The sequence below is a fragment of the Rhineura floridana genome, chromosome 1, assembly GCF_030035675.1.
Source record: "Rhineura floridana isolate rRhiFlo1 chromosome 1, rRhiFlo1.hap2, whole genome shotgun sequence".
Taxonomy (NCBI): domain Eukaryota; kingdom Metazoa; phylum Chordata; class Lepidosauria; order Squamata; family Rhineuridae; genus Rhineura; species Rhineura floridana.
This window is the reverse complement of record NC_084480.1, coordinates 127,958,052-127,974,220: the sequence shown is the minus strand read 5'-3', so window position 1 is coordinate 127,974,220 and position 16,169 is coordinate 127,958,052. Positions and strand designations below refer to the sequence as shown.

At 45.6% G+C, this 16,169-nt stretch overlaps 1 protein-coding gene across 2 annotated transcripts in view; it reads left to right on the top strand.

Annotated features, from left to right (window-relative positions):
* Window positions 1-3,245: 3,245 nt before the first annotated feature.
* LOC133387267 (uncharacterized) overlaps window positions 3,246-16,169 on the top strand; it is a 34,089-nt gene continuing 21,165 nt past the window's right edge. Inside the window, exons 1-2 of one of the 2 annotated variants that reach the window (XR_009763438.1) lie at window positions 3,246-4,011; window positions 12,246-12,398. Coding sequence is in view for 1 of the 2 variants with exons in the window: in XM_061631708.1 (XP_061487692.1) it covers window positions 3,293-4,011 (719 nt within the window). In the remaining variant the exon portion in view is untranslated. Of the gene's footprint in view, window positions 4,012-12,245; window positions 12,399-16,169 lie in introns of those variants that run through there. The other variant, XM_061631708.1, reaches the window with a different exon arrangement.

The window sequence follows — 16,169 nt, the reverse complement described above, 5'->3', positions numbered from 1 at the left end:
ATGTTAACAGACCATGGATACTACGAAAAAGCCCTACTGGACAGCTACTTGAGGATGCAATGGAGGCAAAGAAGTGGGCCTTCTTCACCGCCCTCACCACCACACAGTAGGCAAAAATAAATTATGTTGTTCCACTCATGTCCGGTCATCCTCACTGCAAGTCTTCACCACTTGTACACTAGTCATCATCTGACCTGGTCATCACCCTTAGTTCATTAATTTTCCAAGGTGCAAAACAGGCTCCACAATGCCAGAGAGGGTGCTCAAGGGCAACCCCATCAAGAGCCACATAACTGGTTTCTTTTTTCTAGGTGTAGAACACCCATCCTCTATGATTTTATAAAGATAATAGACAGTGGTTCTGAGAATTCTTCTGCCAGTTTCTTCATTGCTCGAGGATGCAGATCATCAAGCCTAGGAGATCTGAACTCATTCAAAGTAACCAGGTATTCTTTGACTATTTGTCTGTTAATCTCATGCTGCAATCCTGCTCCTTCAATTTGTAATTCAAGTTTGCCAGGAAGATCTTAGACCCTCTTTTGGGAGAAGACTGAGCAAAGTAGTAATTGAACACTTCTACCTTTTCTTTGTCATCTGTTATCATGTTGCCATCTGCATTGAGCAGGTGAACCACCATTTTTTTTCTCTGTTTTTTACTATGGATGTACCGCATGAAAGCTTTTTTGGTGCTTTTAGCATCTCTTGCTAACCTCAGCTCATTCTCAGCTTTAGCATTCCTGACACCATCCCTGCAATTCCATGCTCTCTGTCTGTACTCTTCCTTTGTGGTCTGATCTTCCTTCTATTTCCTACATGTGTCCTTTTTTGTTTTCAGGTCATCTCTAAGATTTTTTGTGAAGTCACATTGGCTTCGTGGAACTGTTTGCAATTGTGCCCTTAGAATTTCCTTTTTTAGAAACTCCCACCCATTTTGGACTCCTTTTCTCATTAGGGTCACTTGCAATGGCATCAGTCCTGGGCCAAGTGCTCTTCAACATTTTTATTAATGACTTAGATGAGGAGGTGCAGGAAATGTGAATAGATTTGCAGATGATACAAATTTGGGAGGGATAGCTAATACTCTGGAAGACAGAAACAAAATTCAAAGTGATCTTGGATGACTGAAGCATTGGGCTGAAAACAACAGAATGAAGTTTAACAGGGATAAGTGCAATGTTCTACACCTAGGAAAAAGAAATCAAATGCACAGTTATAAGATGGGGAATACTTGGCTCAGCAATACTACATGCAAGAAGGATCTTGGAATTGTTGTTGATCACAAACTGAATATGAGCCAACAGTGCAGTGTGGCTGCAAAAAAGGAAAATGCTCTTTTAGGCTGCATTAACAGAATTATAGTTTACAAATCATGTGAAGCCAGCAGTGGATTAACCATTAAGCAAAATAAGGGAAGGGGGGCACCACAGAATCCCCCCCCCAGCTATCATGCCCTTAACTCTCAACTCTTTCACTGCCACACTCGACTTTAGTCCAACTTTTTGTAATTCTTATCTGCTGTGTTTGACTTTAATCTGAATTGTTAAAGTTTTCTTTGGTATGGTGAGTGACTAAAGTTTAAAAGTTTGAAGGTGTCAGACATAGACCTAGAGTTCAGTATGTTTGACTGTCTTACCAACATTTTTCTGCATGAATTTCAGTGTTTTTCTAATCATTATAAATATATTTGATCCATATTCTTTTGTGGCTTTTAAAATGTTTGCTTCTGTATTTTCAGACCCCAAGATGAAATGAGGGGGGCACCATTGTTGGGCTGTGTTTAGGGCATCAGTTGGCCTTAATCTGGCCCTGTGTGAAGCCCTAGTTCCCCTCTACTCAGCACTAGTTACGCATCATCTTGAGTATTACATCCAGTTCTGGACACTGCACTTTAAGATGGGTGCAGACAAACTGGAACCGGTTCAGAAGAGGCAATAAGGATGATGAGGGGACTGGAAACAAAGCCCTATGAGGACAGACTGAAAGACCTGGGCATGTTTGGCCTTGAGAAAAGAAGTTTGAGGGGAGATATGATAGCACTCTTCAAGTACTTGAAAGGTTGTCACACAAAGGAGGACCAGGATCTCTTCTCAATCATCCCAGAGTGCAGGATACAGAATAATGCCCTCAAGTTCCAGGAAGCCAGATTTCCGCTGAACATCGGGAAAAACTTCCTAACTGTTAGAGCAGTATGACAATGAAACCATTGGCTGAGGGAGGTGGTGGCCTCTCCAACACTAGGGGAATTCACAGGAGTGTTGCGAGACAATTTTCATTGGGTGGGCAAAGACAAAAATTGGGGGGACAGAAGGGTTGGGGCATTGATCACTATAAAAGAGGTTTCTGGGGGAAAAGGTTTTCATAGATAATGACAAAAATAAACCCCAATTAATGAATTTTAATTAGAACCGATGACTTTGTGATGTTTATGAAAAAGCAAATCAACTTAAAACCCAATATTTTCCACACGCAAAATAGTTGTGTCAACTATATAAAAGTGACTAGGAAGTAAAACTTTATATTGTGCAAGTCATCCTACCATAATGATCTGAACTGTTAATAAAGTCTAATGTGCTGTGATTTCTCTGCAAACTTGCAAAGAAACTTACTTTCAAAAGCCAAGATCACCAAGTTTGCTTTTCTCTGATGAAGCATTGAACGTCTGTATGGTGTCAGCCCATGTGTCAAAGTTGAGAATGATTTTTCACACATAGCTATAGATACAGCAGCAGTGAATCCTGGAGCATACAAAGTGTACATGTGTGGAAAGGCTTCCTTGTACAAGTACCAGAGCTTGGAAGTAACTCGTTAAAAATAACGAGTTACTTGTACTTCACTACATTTTTGCGTAACGAGAGGGTAATTTCGTTACATTTGCTTGTAACAGAACGAGTGGTAACTTAATTACTTTTCAGCTGTAACTGTAACGTTTCCAATGTTCCATTTACTGTTACTTGGGGGGAGGGGAAGTCTGCTCCTGTGATTGGTGGCCAAAAGAATGTGCCTCACACATGGCGAGCCAGACTACAGCAGCAGAATGGAGATGAAGAACTGAGATGAGTGGCGATGGTGTGTGCGCATGCGTGCGCCTCCACCGCTTGTCCTGCCGCCCCTTCCTGCCTGCCTCCTCCTCTCCTCTCATGCCTATTGCTGGCTACCTATCCCCTCCCTGCTTGTCGCTTCCTCTCCCCCGCGCCTGTCGTTGCCTCTCCCCTTCCTGGGTGTCGTTGCCTCTCCCCATGTGCGTGTCGTTGCTTCTTCCTTCCCTGCATGTCGTTGCTTCTTCCTTCCCTGCATGTCGTTGCCTCTTCCCCGCGCCTGTTGTTGCCTCTCTCCCTGGGTGTGGTTGCCTCTTCCCCATGCGTGTCGTTGCCTCTCTCCTCCCTGGGTGTTGTTGCCTCTCCCCACGTGCATGTCGTTGCCTCTTCCTTCCCTGGGTGTCGTTGCCTCTCTCCTCCCTGTGTGTCGTTGCCTCTTCCCCGTGCCTGTTGTTGCCTCTCTCCTCCCTGGGTGTCGTTGCCTCTCCCCACGTGCCTATTGTTGCCTCTCTCCTCCCTGGGTGTCGTTGCCTCTCCCCACGTGCGAGTCGTTGCCTCTTCCTTCCCTGCTTGTGTCATTGCCTCTCTCCTCCCTGGGTGTTGTTGCCTCTCCCCACGTGCATGTCGTTGCCTCTTCCTTCCCTGGGTATCGTTGCCTCTCTCCTCCCTGTGTGTCGTTGCCTCTTCCCCGTGCCTGTTGTTGCTTCTCTCCTCCCTGGGTGTCGTTGCCTCTTCCTTCCCTGTGTGTGGTCGCCTCTCTCCTCCCTGGGTGTCGTTGCCTCTCTCCTCCCTGGGTGTCGTTGCCTCTTCCCCGAGCCTGTCGTTGCCTCTCTCCTCCCTGGGTGTCGTTGTTGCCTCTCTCCTCCCTCGGTGTCATTGTTGCCTCTCTCCTCCCTGCGTCTTGTTGCCTCTCCCCTCAGCACAGAGGAAAGGGTCCCCAAATTATGCAAGAACAGACAAAGTCAATACTACAAGAGTAAGTAATTGTATTGGTAGAAATTATGATAGTACATAAGAAACAAAAGGTATATATATATATATATATATATGAAATAGAGCAATATTAACAAAATATGTGCAAAAAAGACTCAGGGAACTTCCAGAAGATTTGTTTATTGAACATTCAACCTGATTTGTTTGCAGGGAGATTTGATGACATTGCATCAAAACAAGCCTTGTCCCTTTCCAGTGTATTTTCCTGTTACTTTTCTCATTGCAAAAAAATCTGATATTCAGTGGAAGGTTTGTGGCGCAAGACCCTCTCATCAACTACAATTGTATAACCTGAGTTTGCTGGTATGTGACTGAGTCCCACCCAAAACTAGTGGCAGTCTGAAAGTGCCTTCATGTAGTAGCCAAAAAATATATTGGAAATGCAAATATTCTTTTCAAGCTGAAGCTAAGAAGAATGTATTACAGAGTTGTTGGACGAGATCTCCAGATTACATTCTGTTCCTTTGCTTCATCAAAACCAATTCAGAAACGAGTGTGTAAATGTAACTCACATATAATAAATGAGTTCTTCTACATATCTTAGAGCACTATCACTTCTGCAAATATATCTCGATGTCTACTATGCAGGAAGTGAGGGGAAGGCAGAAGTGAAGAAGCCTAGGCCAGGGAGCATGTGCCATCAGCTCCTGGGGTTGGCCTGGAAAATATTATGTATTTGTTGCTTATTCAAAATATTTTAAATGCCTCCCCCCCATCTGTATATTGATTTTTAAATAGTAGCAAAAGACAATTGGGTTGCATGATGAGGATCAAAAGTTCACAACACTCTTCACTCCTCCATAACCCCAAGAAGTTGGTCCTAAATTTAAACTATAAAAAAGAACAAATATGACACATTGGCTGTACATATGCATGCATGCATATCCTCACACAGAGAGTTAATTTTCATTTAGGCTGCCTATCTAATGCAGAAACATCATACATTTTGACTGTTATGTCCTTGAATATAAGAATCAAAACTGGTTATAGAAACAGCTGGCAGCCCTTGTTTGTGATCAGGGTGGTGGTGGGGAAAAGTCAGTGCAGTTATGAAGCCAAAATTCCACAGTGCAGTCCATAAAGGTGGCAACAACAGTGGGTCTAGACATCAAGCAACTTTGTTCTGATGACAAGTACAGATAGGCAGAAACAAGAGCCGTCCAAGAATTATGATCTGCACTGGCTGAGCTACATTCCAGTATTACCATGTACAACTGAATGTTTACTCCTGTTGCAAACCATTGTTGTTATGTGCCTTCAAGTCGATTACGACTTATGGCGACCCTATGAATCAGAGCTCTCCAATAGCATCTTTCATGAACCACCCAGTTCAGATCTTGTAAGTTCAGGTCTGTGGCTTCCTTTGGAATCAATCCATCTCTTGTTTGGCCTTCCTCTTTTTCTACTTCCTTCTGTTTTCCCAAGCATTATTGCCTTTTCTAGTGAATCATGTCTTCTCTGTTGCGCTGTGTGCGTTTGTGTGCTTAATTAAGGTTAAAACAACACAGCAGCAGCAGCAGCAGAGTAACAGCAGATGTTGAAATGCAAGTGTGCCAGCGTGTGTGTGCGTTTACCTAAGAAAGCAGGCTTTTACCCTGCATCAGCATCACTGAGACTTGAGACTTAGTAAAATAAGAAAAGCTAGTTTATTTATAGAAATACATAGTAGATAGAAAGGCATACCTAGTTCTAACTAACTATCTAAGTTAACACTGGCGTAACACCCAGGTGCGGGAGTTAGCTCCATGCTAGGAGAGAGAGCAGAGACAGAGAAGGAAGGAAGTGGAGGGGCAGGTAAGCTTCCCTAAAGACTTAACAGTCTAGCGACAGAAGGAAGTCAGTCAGAGCATCACAGGTAAAGATAAACAAGCCTATCCATCTGGAGGACCCTAGCTTTATCTCCCTTCTGGAACACAAACAAAAGAACAAAACAGGAGTTGCTCTTGCCCCACTTCCAACATTCTCATGATGTGTCCAAAGTATGATAACCTCAATTTCATCATTTTAGCTTCTAGTGACAGTTCTGGTTTAATTTGTTCTGACACCCCATTATTTGTCTTTTTCACAGTCCATGGTATGCACAAAGTTCTCCTCCAACACCACATTTCAAATGAGTTGATTTTTCTCTTACCCACTTTTTTCACTGTCCAACTTTTACATCCATACATAGAGATTGGGAATATCATGGTCTGAATGATCCTGACTTTAGTGTTCAGTGATACATCTTTGCATTTGAGGACCTTTTCTAGTTCTCTCATAGCTGCGCTCCCCAGTCCTAGCCTTCTAATTTCTTGACTATTGTCTCCATTTTGGTTAATGGCTGTGCCGAGGTATTGATAATCCTTGACAAGTTCAAAGTCCTCATTGTCAACTTTAAAGTTACATAAATCTTTTGTTGTCATTATTTTAGTCTTCTTGGCGTTCAGCTGTCGTCCTGCTTTTGTGCTTTCCTCTTTAACTTTCATTATTGTCATGATCTGTGGGTGGGTAGGAGGCGACAAGGGAGGAGGTGGAGAGTGAGACGGGGTGGAGTGGAGAAAACAATTTTAAAAAATGGAGTGGAGGGGAAAAGGAGCCAGAGGGCAAGAACATGGATAAAGGAGGAGAAGGAGGCAGAAGCAGAATGGAGATAAAGAACTGTGGAGGTGAAAGATGACAACGTGTCTGTGTGTGTGTTTGCACTTGGCACATAAAGTGGCTTCCACCACCCTCTCTGGCTACTGTGCTGCATTTGCAGTATTTTAACTTTTTTGCATCTCAGGGGAAAATGTTTGCTTGGGTGAGTGTCCCTTAGTTGGTGGCAGGGCAGGGTCCGGGAGGTGGTTGAGTAAGAGAGATTATGCTGGCTGGCTGAGTGGGGGGGGAGGGGGGTTGCACTTGGATTGACGTGCAAAGATCTGAGTAGTGGCCTCTGCCTCCCTCCCCACCTTCCTTACCAGTGGAGAGACCACCATTGCTATCTTATGGATAAAAAGTATTATTCTACTACCTCTGTATGTGTGTGTTTATTTTTAATGTTGTTTTAGGCTACTTAGATGTGCAGCAGCCAAGGCCAGCACCTTGTAGATTTTTTTAAAAAAGTAACTGAAATGTAACTGTAGTGATTACTTTTGAGAAAAAGTAAAGTAATCAGTTACTTTCAGAGCCATTGTAATTGTAACTGTAATTACTACTTTTTTTGGCCATGTAACTGTAACTGTAATTTATTACTTTTTAAAAGTAATCTTCCAAGCTCTGACAAGTACAATGTTTTAGTAAGCTCGTGAACTGTGAGTTCAGTTCTCCTGAGGCAGCTGCTTCCCAGAACTAACTACCCTGGTTTCCTTTGCCATGCCAGTAAAGCAATTAAGAGAAGTTTCACTTTAAAAATTAAATTAATATCTATAACCATCACTTTTCATAAGGAAATGCTTGACAGCATGTAACATAGGAACTATACATCTCTCAGAACTACAGGTGCTAGAATTAACTGTACAAGCACACAATCTCTGTTCTATAGAAAGGCCCTGGGCCAGCTACCTAACATTGCTTTTGATGGCTCTACCAGCAAATCTTGCACACCCTATTTTGGTAGTATGTAAGTTTGCATGAGAAGAGTTAAATCAGGTGAATTATTTATAATGATCATTTGCACAGATGTGGGGAGGTCTAAAATTGTTGCAACTAAGGCTTTAACCATGTGATACTCTTCAAAACCATTTTGAAATGGAACCAGCTTGCAAGGATTGAAATGATATATTTTTCAAATTTTAACAGACTAGGGAAGAAATGCCCCGCAGGCACACACGCACACACAATATTCCAGTTCCCCATTGCCTGGGCTAAGTTAGTAAGTTCTCATTAGGCTTCCTGGGCCTTGGAGAGCTAGCTCACTCACCTCTGCTTCTTTGCAGGTCCTGCACTGGACTAGGCTAGGCTGCTGAACAGTCTAGCCAGCCTTTCCCAACTAGTGGGCCACCAGATGTTGTTGGACCACAACTCCCATCAGCCTCAGCCAGCATTGCCAATGGTCAGGAAAGATGGGAATTGTGGTCCAACAACATCTGGAGGCCCACTAGTTGGGAAAGGCTGGTCTAGGCCAAAAGCCTAGACACACCCACTAGATGCAGTAATAATACCCACCACCTACAGAGACTGGCTGAGCACTACAGGGGATGGGGAGATGCTCTGCAGTGCATAACAATACCGTCCTTCCCACTTTTCCTTTGTCCAATTGCAAACTCTTAGGCTTGGTAACTCCCCCCCCATCCATCAAGATTTGTGTTCACTTCCTTCATGCTTTTAACTCTTATATTTGCTATGCTCACATTCCCTTGGTAATTTTGCCCTCCCCCTCTCTTTGGATGCCTAAACTATATTTCTAAAAGCTCAATTGAAGTTTTAAATTACTATAATACTAGAAATTTATTTTATTAAATTTATTACATTTCTATACCGCCCCATAGCCGAAGCTAAATTTGACCTCTCCCACTGAACTCCATTGCCAAACTCCTGTTAGCCCCCCTCTTTGCTCATTCTCTGAGAACCAGCTCGCTTTTGTACCTTCTAGACCAGCTGTGGTAGCTTCCTCTGCTCGGACTCCAGTTAGGAGTCAGGAAATGGAATACAACTCCCAGGACCGGTTCTAAAGGGCGGCCAGGTGGGGCATTGACTTGAGAGCCCCTGGAGCTACAGGGGCTCCTCCGCTCACCGAACAGTAGTTTTCGAGCCGCCTGCCATCCCCCCGGTTCACCTACCTTTCTCTCAGCTGTTTTTTGCAGTTTGCCATCAATCAAGATGGCGGCCGATGTTTCCCTAAGGGGCTGAAGCCTCTGCCGCCATCTTGATTGATGGCAAACCTGCGTGTGCGGTGCGCACAGCCACAAAAAACAGCAGAGAGAAAGGTAGGTGAAGCGGGGGATGGCGGGCGGCTCGGAAGCTCCTGTCCGGTGAGCTGTGGCTGCTTCCGTGGATCGCAGAAGGGGAGCGGAGGGGCTCAGGGCAGACTGGTGTCCAAGGGCCCCAGCATGCCTGGTGCTGGCTCTGACAACTCCCAGCACACTCTGCTTCTGATAGCTGAATTCAGCAGTTATCAGGACACACCCCTTCAGTCAACAACTGAGCACAAGTTGAGCACACAGTGATTCAGAACAGACAGCCTCCTGGGGTTACTCCAGGTCACTCACCTCTTTACCTTGGTCTCCTCCTCTTCCTTACTACACCTCTGCTGCCAAACTCCTGTTAGCTCTCCCTGTTAGCTCACTCTGTTTGCTCACACTCCAAGAGCTGGCTCACTTGTATACCCTCTATATCAGCGTTTCCCAACCAGTGTGCCTCCAGATGTTGTTGGACCACAACTCCCATCAGCCTCAGCCAGCATTGCCAATGGTCAGGAAAGATAGGAATTGTGGTCCAACAACATCTGGAGGCACACTGGTTGGGAAAGGCTGCTCTAGACCAATTCAGGCAGTCTGCTCTACTCAGTTACGAGTCAGGAAACAGATGTTTCATGCAAATTGCTGCCCAAAACTTGGGATGCTTGAGGACAATGATTTTTATTAATTCCTGTTAAAAAATGGCCTGAGCCTAAGGGATCAGGCAAGAGAGATGTTTAAGCAAAAATAAATAATAAAAATTATTATCAAATAAGGATAATTCTGAACTCTGTCTACCAATAGATGTGGGGTGGGACGATCTCATTACATCTTCTAGTGTCGATGAGAAGCATCAAGGTCTTCCAATTTTTCTATGTCTTTCCTTATATTTTTATTATCATTCATGCTGGGAATTTGGAAAACTTTCCCTTTAAATATAAGCTATTTTTAAAACACATCTTTCCTTGGAGGTTTTGGGGGCTTTTCCTCGTTTGAAGCAATGTCTCCCACTGGCCTTTCACATCGCCATTCAGTTCTTAATTACCCAATAAAACCATCAAGGCTGCCATCTGGAAGTCTATGCACTTTGGTGGACCAGCTGCCACAGGCTCATTACTTGCAAAGAGATTTTTTTTCCACAACCACTATCATTATAACCTGCTCTTTCTAGTATTCCCCCACTCAGCTTCCATATGGCTTCAACATATGCTTGATGCTGTCCATACTGTGGCACTTCCAGTGCATAGATATATGGATCTTACCATTATCAGTGGTAAATAATGCTTATATATATGTGTGTGTGTGCAAATTCAATCTGAAATGCTGTCACTGGGGTGGCAATAAGAAAATAGTAACCAGACTTTTTTTGCATCCTCACAATTCTGTTCATCAAAGCTGCAGAGGCTGCAGGACCATTAGTATAAACAATAAATATAGACTTGATTTCAGTTCATGTTTGTTTCTTAATGAGGCAAAACATAGTAAAAAGTCCTCCAGTGACTGTAGTGTCTGCCAATCTTCAAAGCCGCTAGAAGTAGCCACAACTCTCCCCCTCTAACTAAAAACAATAAGGTACTGCTCCGCCATGAGGATGAATGAAAACAAATATCTTCTCCCTTAAGCATAGTATGAGGAAAAGCTGAAAAGAAGGACAGTAAGGAACTGGTGCTTGTAGCTGCATCGGGATCTGCCAGCCACTACTGTCATTGGGAGGCTTCTTCCCATGTGATGCCCCATTAAGATAATAATAATAATAAATTTAATTTCTTCGTCGCCTATCTGGCCAATGGCCACTCTAGGCGACTTACAAAATTGTTAAAATACAATTGATAAAATACAGTAATACAATATAAAAACAATACATCTGCAGCAACAATATTAAAACTGGGCAGGAGGCATTACAGTTATAACAATTAACCCTCCCCGGATACCCCGAAGGCCTGCTGAAAGAGCCAGGTCCTTAAGGCTTTCCGAAACACATTTAGGGAAGAGGCGTGTCGGAGATCTTGTGGGAGGGATTTTCAAAGAGTGGGGGCCACCACTGAGAATGCCCTCTCTCTTGTACCCGCCAATCTGGCTGTTTTTGTCGGCGGGATTGAGAGAAGGCCCTGTGTGGCCGATCTTGTCGGGCGGCATAATTGGTGGCGTTGAAGGTGCTCTGTGAGATAAACTGGGCCGGAACCGTGTAGGGATTTAAAGGTCAATACCAACACCTTGAATTGGGCTCAGAAAACAACTGGTAGCCAGTGTAGGTGGAACAACACTGGTGTGATGTGATCTCGGTGGCGACTATTCATAAGTAGTCGAGCCGCTGCATTTTGTATCAGTTGTAATTTCCGGACCGTTTTCAAGGGTAACCCCACGTAGACGCATTACAGTAGTCCAAACGAGAGGTGACCAGGGCGTGTACCACTAGTGGGAGCTGGTGAACAGGAAGGTAGGGTTGCAGCCTTCGTATGAGGTGTAGTTGGTACCAGGCTGCCCGGCTCACTGCCGAAATCTGAGCCTCCATGGACAGCCTGGAATCAAGCACAACCCCAAGGCTGCGGACCTGGTCCTTTAGGGGTAGACTCACCCCATTGAACTTCAGGTCAATGTTGCCCAACCTTCTCTTGTCCCCCACAAGTAGTACCTCGGTCTTCCCATCCATCCACTCACGGATTCCAGGCACTTGGACAAGGTCTCCACAGCCAACTCTGGTGAAGATTTAAATGAGAGATAGAGCTGAGTGTCATCCGCATATTGATGACACTGCAGCCCAAATCTCCTGATGATTGCCCCCAGCGGCTTCATATAGATGTTAAATAGCATGGGAGAGAGGATAGAGCCCTGTGGCACACCACAATTGAGAGGCCAAGGGTCTGATACCTCCTCCCCCAACGCTACCTGTTGGTACCTGTCGGAGAGAAAGGAATGGAACCACTGTAATACAGTGCCTCCAATTCCCAATCCCTCCAGGCAAAGCAGAAGGATACTGTGGTCGACAGTATCAAAAGCCGCTGAGAGATCGAGGAGGACAAGAAAGGTGGATTCTCCCCTATCTAATGCCCTCCTCAAATCATCTACCAGAGCAACCAAGGCTGTTTCAGTTCCGTGACCAGTCCTGAAACCCGATTGGTATGGATCCAAATAATCCGTTTCATCCAAGTGTGCTGACACCTGGTTGGCCACCACTCGCTCAATGACCTTGCCCAGAAATGGCAGATTCGAAATTGGGCGGAAGTTATCGAATACTTGGGGATCCAAGGAGGGCTTCTTTAAGATGGGCTTTACAATTGCCTCCTTGAAGGCTGATGGCATCACACCCTCTTTCAAGGATGCGTTTACCACCGCTTTGATCCCCTCGCCCAATTTCTCTCTGCAGCTCACAAGGAGCCACGAAGGGCAAGGATCAGTAAGACAAGTGGTTGGCTTCACAGATGAAAGCACCTTGTCCACTTCCTCAGAAGGGAGAAGCCGAAACCGATCCCAAACTACCGGCATGCAACTGGCCAACTCTGGTTCATCCACTGTGTCCATGGCGCACGGGAACGAGCTTCATAAGTGTTCGATTTTATCGGCGAAGTGTTTTGCTAATAAGTCACAGGAGGCCTTTGACTGTTCCAAGGGTTCCTGAGCAACTGGACCGACCAGGCTTCGGACCACCTGGAACAGCCTCCTGGGACAGCACTCCGCAGACGCAATAGAGGCAGCAAAGAAAGCCTTCTTTCCTACCTTTATTGCCACTTGGTAGGCAGCTACTGCTGCTCTAACCTGTGTCCGGACATCTTCTGAGCGGGATTTCCGCCACCGGCGCTCTAGTCGTCTCACCTCCTGTCTCAGACTACGCAATCGCGGTGTATACCATGGTGCTAGTTGAGTTCTATTCAGGGGGAGAGGACGTTTCGGAGCCACCCGGTCTAATGCCCTGGTGATCCCCACGTTCCACTCCTTCACCAGGGTTTCGACCGGGCGACCTTCAGCAGGTTCCAATTCCCCAAGCGCAGTCAGGAATCCATCCGGATCCATCAGGCGTCTGGGGCGGACCATTTTAATAGGTCCTTCACCCCTGCGGAGGGGGCATGGCAACGAGAAGTCCATATTTACCAGGTAGTGGTCTGACCATGACACAGGAGTGGCAAGAATCACTCCCAACTTCAGACCACTTCTCTCCTCTCCCAGGACAAATACTAGGTCGAGAGCATGACCGGCTACATGGGTGGGCCCAGTATTACTTAGGTACAGTTCCCAGGAAGCCATGGTTTCCAGGAAATCCCGAGGGGCTCCTATGAGAGCGGCCTCGGCATGCACGTTAAAGTCACCCAGAACTAACAGCTCTGGGGACAATGCCCGTACAGCCGAGACCACCTCCAGCACCTCGGCCAGGGAATCTGCCGTGCAGCGGGGTGGGCGGTACACCAGCAAGATCCCTAAACTGCCCTTTGGGCCCAACCTCCAGTACATACAATCAACAAATTGAGTCCTATGGAGGGGAGGTCTGGCAAAAACCAAGGACTCTCGATAGATGACTGCCACACCCCCTCCCCGCCTTCCCACCCTCGGCTGCTGTGCGTAACGGAAACCTGGCAGACACATGGCCTCAAGAATTGGAGCAGAGGCTTCGTCCAGCCAAGTTTCCGTAATACATGCCAGGTCTGTGCGCCCATCCAAGATCATATCATGGATGAGCGAAGTTTTCTGAGCCACAGACCTGGCATTACATAACAGCAGTACAAACTGGCGCTTGTAGCTGCATCGGGATCTGCCAGCCACTACAGTCATTGGGAGGCTTCTTCCCATGTGATGCCCCATTAAGAGGCAAATATATGAAGCAGAGGTGAACAGAAGAGGTTATCATCACTTCTTTTTTTCACGGTGAAGCTACCATGATCCCAGGTTCAATCCCCGATGGCATCTCCAGGTAGGGCTGGGAGAAACTCCTTCCTGAAGCCCTGGAGAGCCACTGCCAGTCAGTGTAGACAATTCTGAGCTGAGTGGACCAAGTATAAGGCAACATCCTATTTTTTTGGGGGGGGATAGCTCAGTAGAAAAGCATCTGCAACAGTGGAAGGCCATGCAGAAGGCCCTAGGTTCAATCCCTGGTATCTCCAGGTAGGGCTGGGCAAGAACCCTGCCTTAAAACCCTGGAGAGATGCTTCCAGTCAGTGTAGACAATACTGAACTAGATGGACCAATGGTCTAACTCGGTATAAGGCAACTTCCTATGTTCCTGTGGTCCTAAATTCTTGTCAAACGTTTTCAGAAATACAGCTCTCAGGCATTTGCTAAACATTGTTGCAAGCCCAGTTTCCTGCTCCTGGCCCCTTTACATCATCTTCCTGTTATGGTTTCTTTCTATCAGCAATATCCTCCTTAACGTTCGCCAGTTGGGACAATGTTGGGAGCACGTCTATTTCCTTAATAGATACGGAGCAACACAAGGTGCCCCTGCAAGCTGCTCAGAGCTATTGGCAAGGAAGTGTCATCTGCAGCTGGAGGGGATGGCAGGGAACCCGGACACCCAGGATGCATCCACATGATAGCTGTTGTGGGTGAGGTTAGTGGGGTATAGAAGCTTGTGCTCCACCCTCCTCTTTGGTTTCCACCACCCACCCACCCCCACTCCAAGTTTCAATCAGTCACTTCGAGGCTGAGTAGAATTATTATTATTTTTTGCCTGTCCACACATTGACCTTGTGGGCAGGTTTTCTTGCCTAGGGAACTGAGGGTTAGGTGGTGCATGTGAATAAACTGGTTAATCTGTTCACATTTGGCAAGGAGGTTCAGGAGAGGGAAGGAAAATGAGGGAGTCACATAAACACCCTTAGACAGCTTGGGAGTGATGAGTGTTTCTGGAGGCTGGCCATTCTGAGCCCTGCCACCTGTGGGCTGGATACAAAACACCTTTGAGGCTGACCAGTTTCACCCATTTGAAGTTGTGTGGCTGGGGAGAGGGGGTCAGGAAAGCCCAGAGCTTGGAAAAGTTACTTTTTTTAACTACAACTCCCATCAGCCCCAGCCAGCATGGCCACTGGATTGGGCTGATGGGAGCTGTAGTTCAAAAAAGTAACTTTTCCAAGCTCTGGGAAAGCCTCTGTGCTTGCTTTAAAGGTGGAGCTCAGGCAGAGAGGCAATGGCCTTGTTAGGCCTCTTGTTTGGGGCTGGGTGGCTTTCCCAAGGGATGTCAGTTAGATTTACTTCTGTGGTGTTATTTCACTTGACAATAAATGTGTCCCTAGTCCAATCCACATATTCATGTCTTGTTTCTTTATTGCTCGTTCCAGTCACAAACGTGCTGTTTACACCAGCACACGGAACAGGAAAGTGGGCAATAGGACCAGGCGCAGAAGAGTTTTGGAGGAACTAAGACTACAACTTTCTTCACAGCTAAACATCTGAAAACAACCACCAGCAACCCTGTTCAAACCTCATCACTTGTGCCGTTGCTCCTTAATACCTAGGCTTACAGCAACAGTGGTAGAGAGGTATTCATCCACCAGGAAGAACCTGTGAGTTTCAACACACACACTCACACACCCCTCCATCCAAACAGGCAAGAAGAATATCAGAGTTCAAGGACTAAAGCCCTAAATAGCTTAGGACTAGGCTACCTGAAGGTCCATCGTGTCCCTTCCACACTGGCCAGGTCACTGTGATCAGCTACAGAAGCCTTCCTGACTGTTCCTCAGGCTTCAGGCATTCATATTGCTTCTACTTTGTTTGTGACATAAAAAAGGGTTTCAGTGTAGTGAGACTAGTATTTTAGAACACTGTTCTTTTCAAAATTAGATGGGCACCTACAATTCTGATATTTCATAGGCTACATTCAGACAAGGGGCTTATTGCATTAGTTTTATGGATTATAATGGTAGCACATCTGTCCCCATTTCTCAGAATCCTTTCACCGTGCAGTACCAGGAATCATGGCATTTCAACTGATATACTACCGTGTTGTGCAAAATGTCTTTCATGCCACTGCAATGAACAATAACTTGTTTCCATCACTCAGCCATTATACACATACGCACTGTAGTTTACCCATAATTTACAGCTATGTGAGAGAAAGAGATAGCAAGGAAAGAGCCTCAGTGGTGAGCCAGAGATAACAGAGGAAATTTACGAGGGCTGCATATCACAAAAGGCACCATGTGATGAAAAGGGTCCTTTCCTCCCTTTAAAAGCTGAGAACCCACCAGGTGGAGTCTGGAGCCCTTCAGGGGTTCTAAGGCTTCCTTAGGTGGTGTTATTGGGACCAAGAAGCTTGACAACCCTGATAAATAAATAAATTTACTCAGTAATTTTTTTTAAC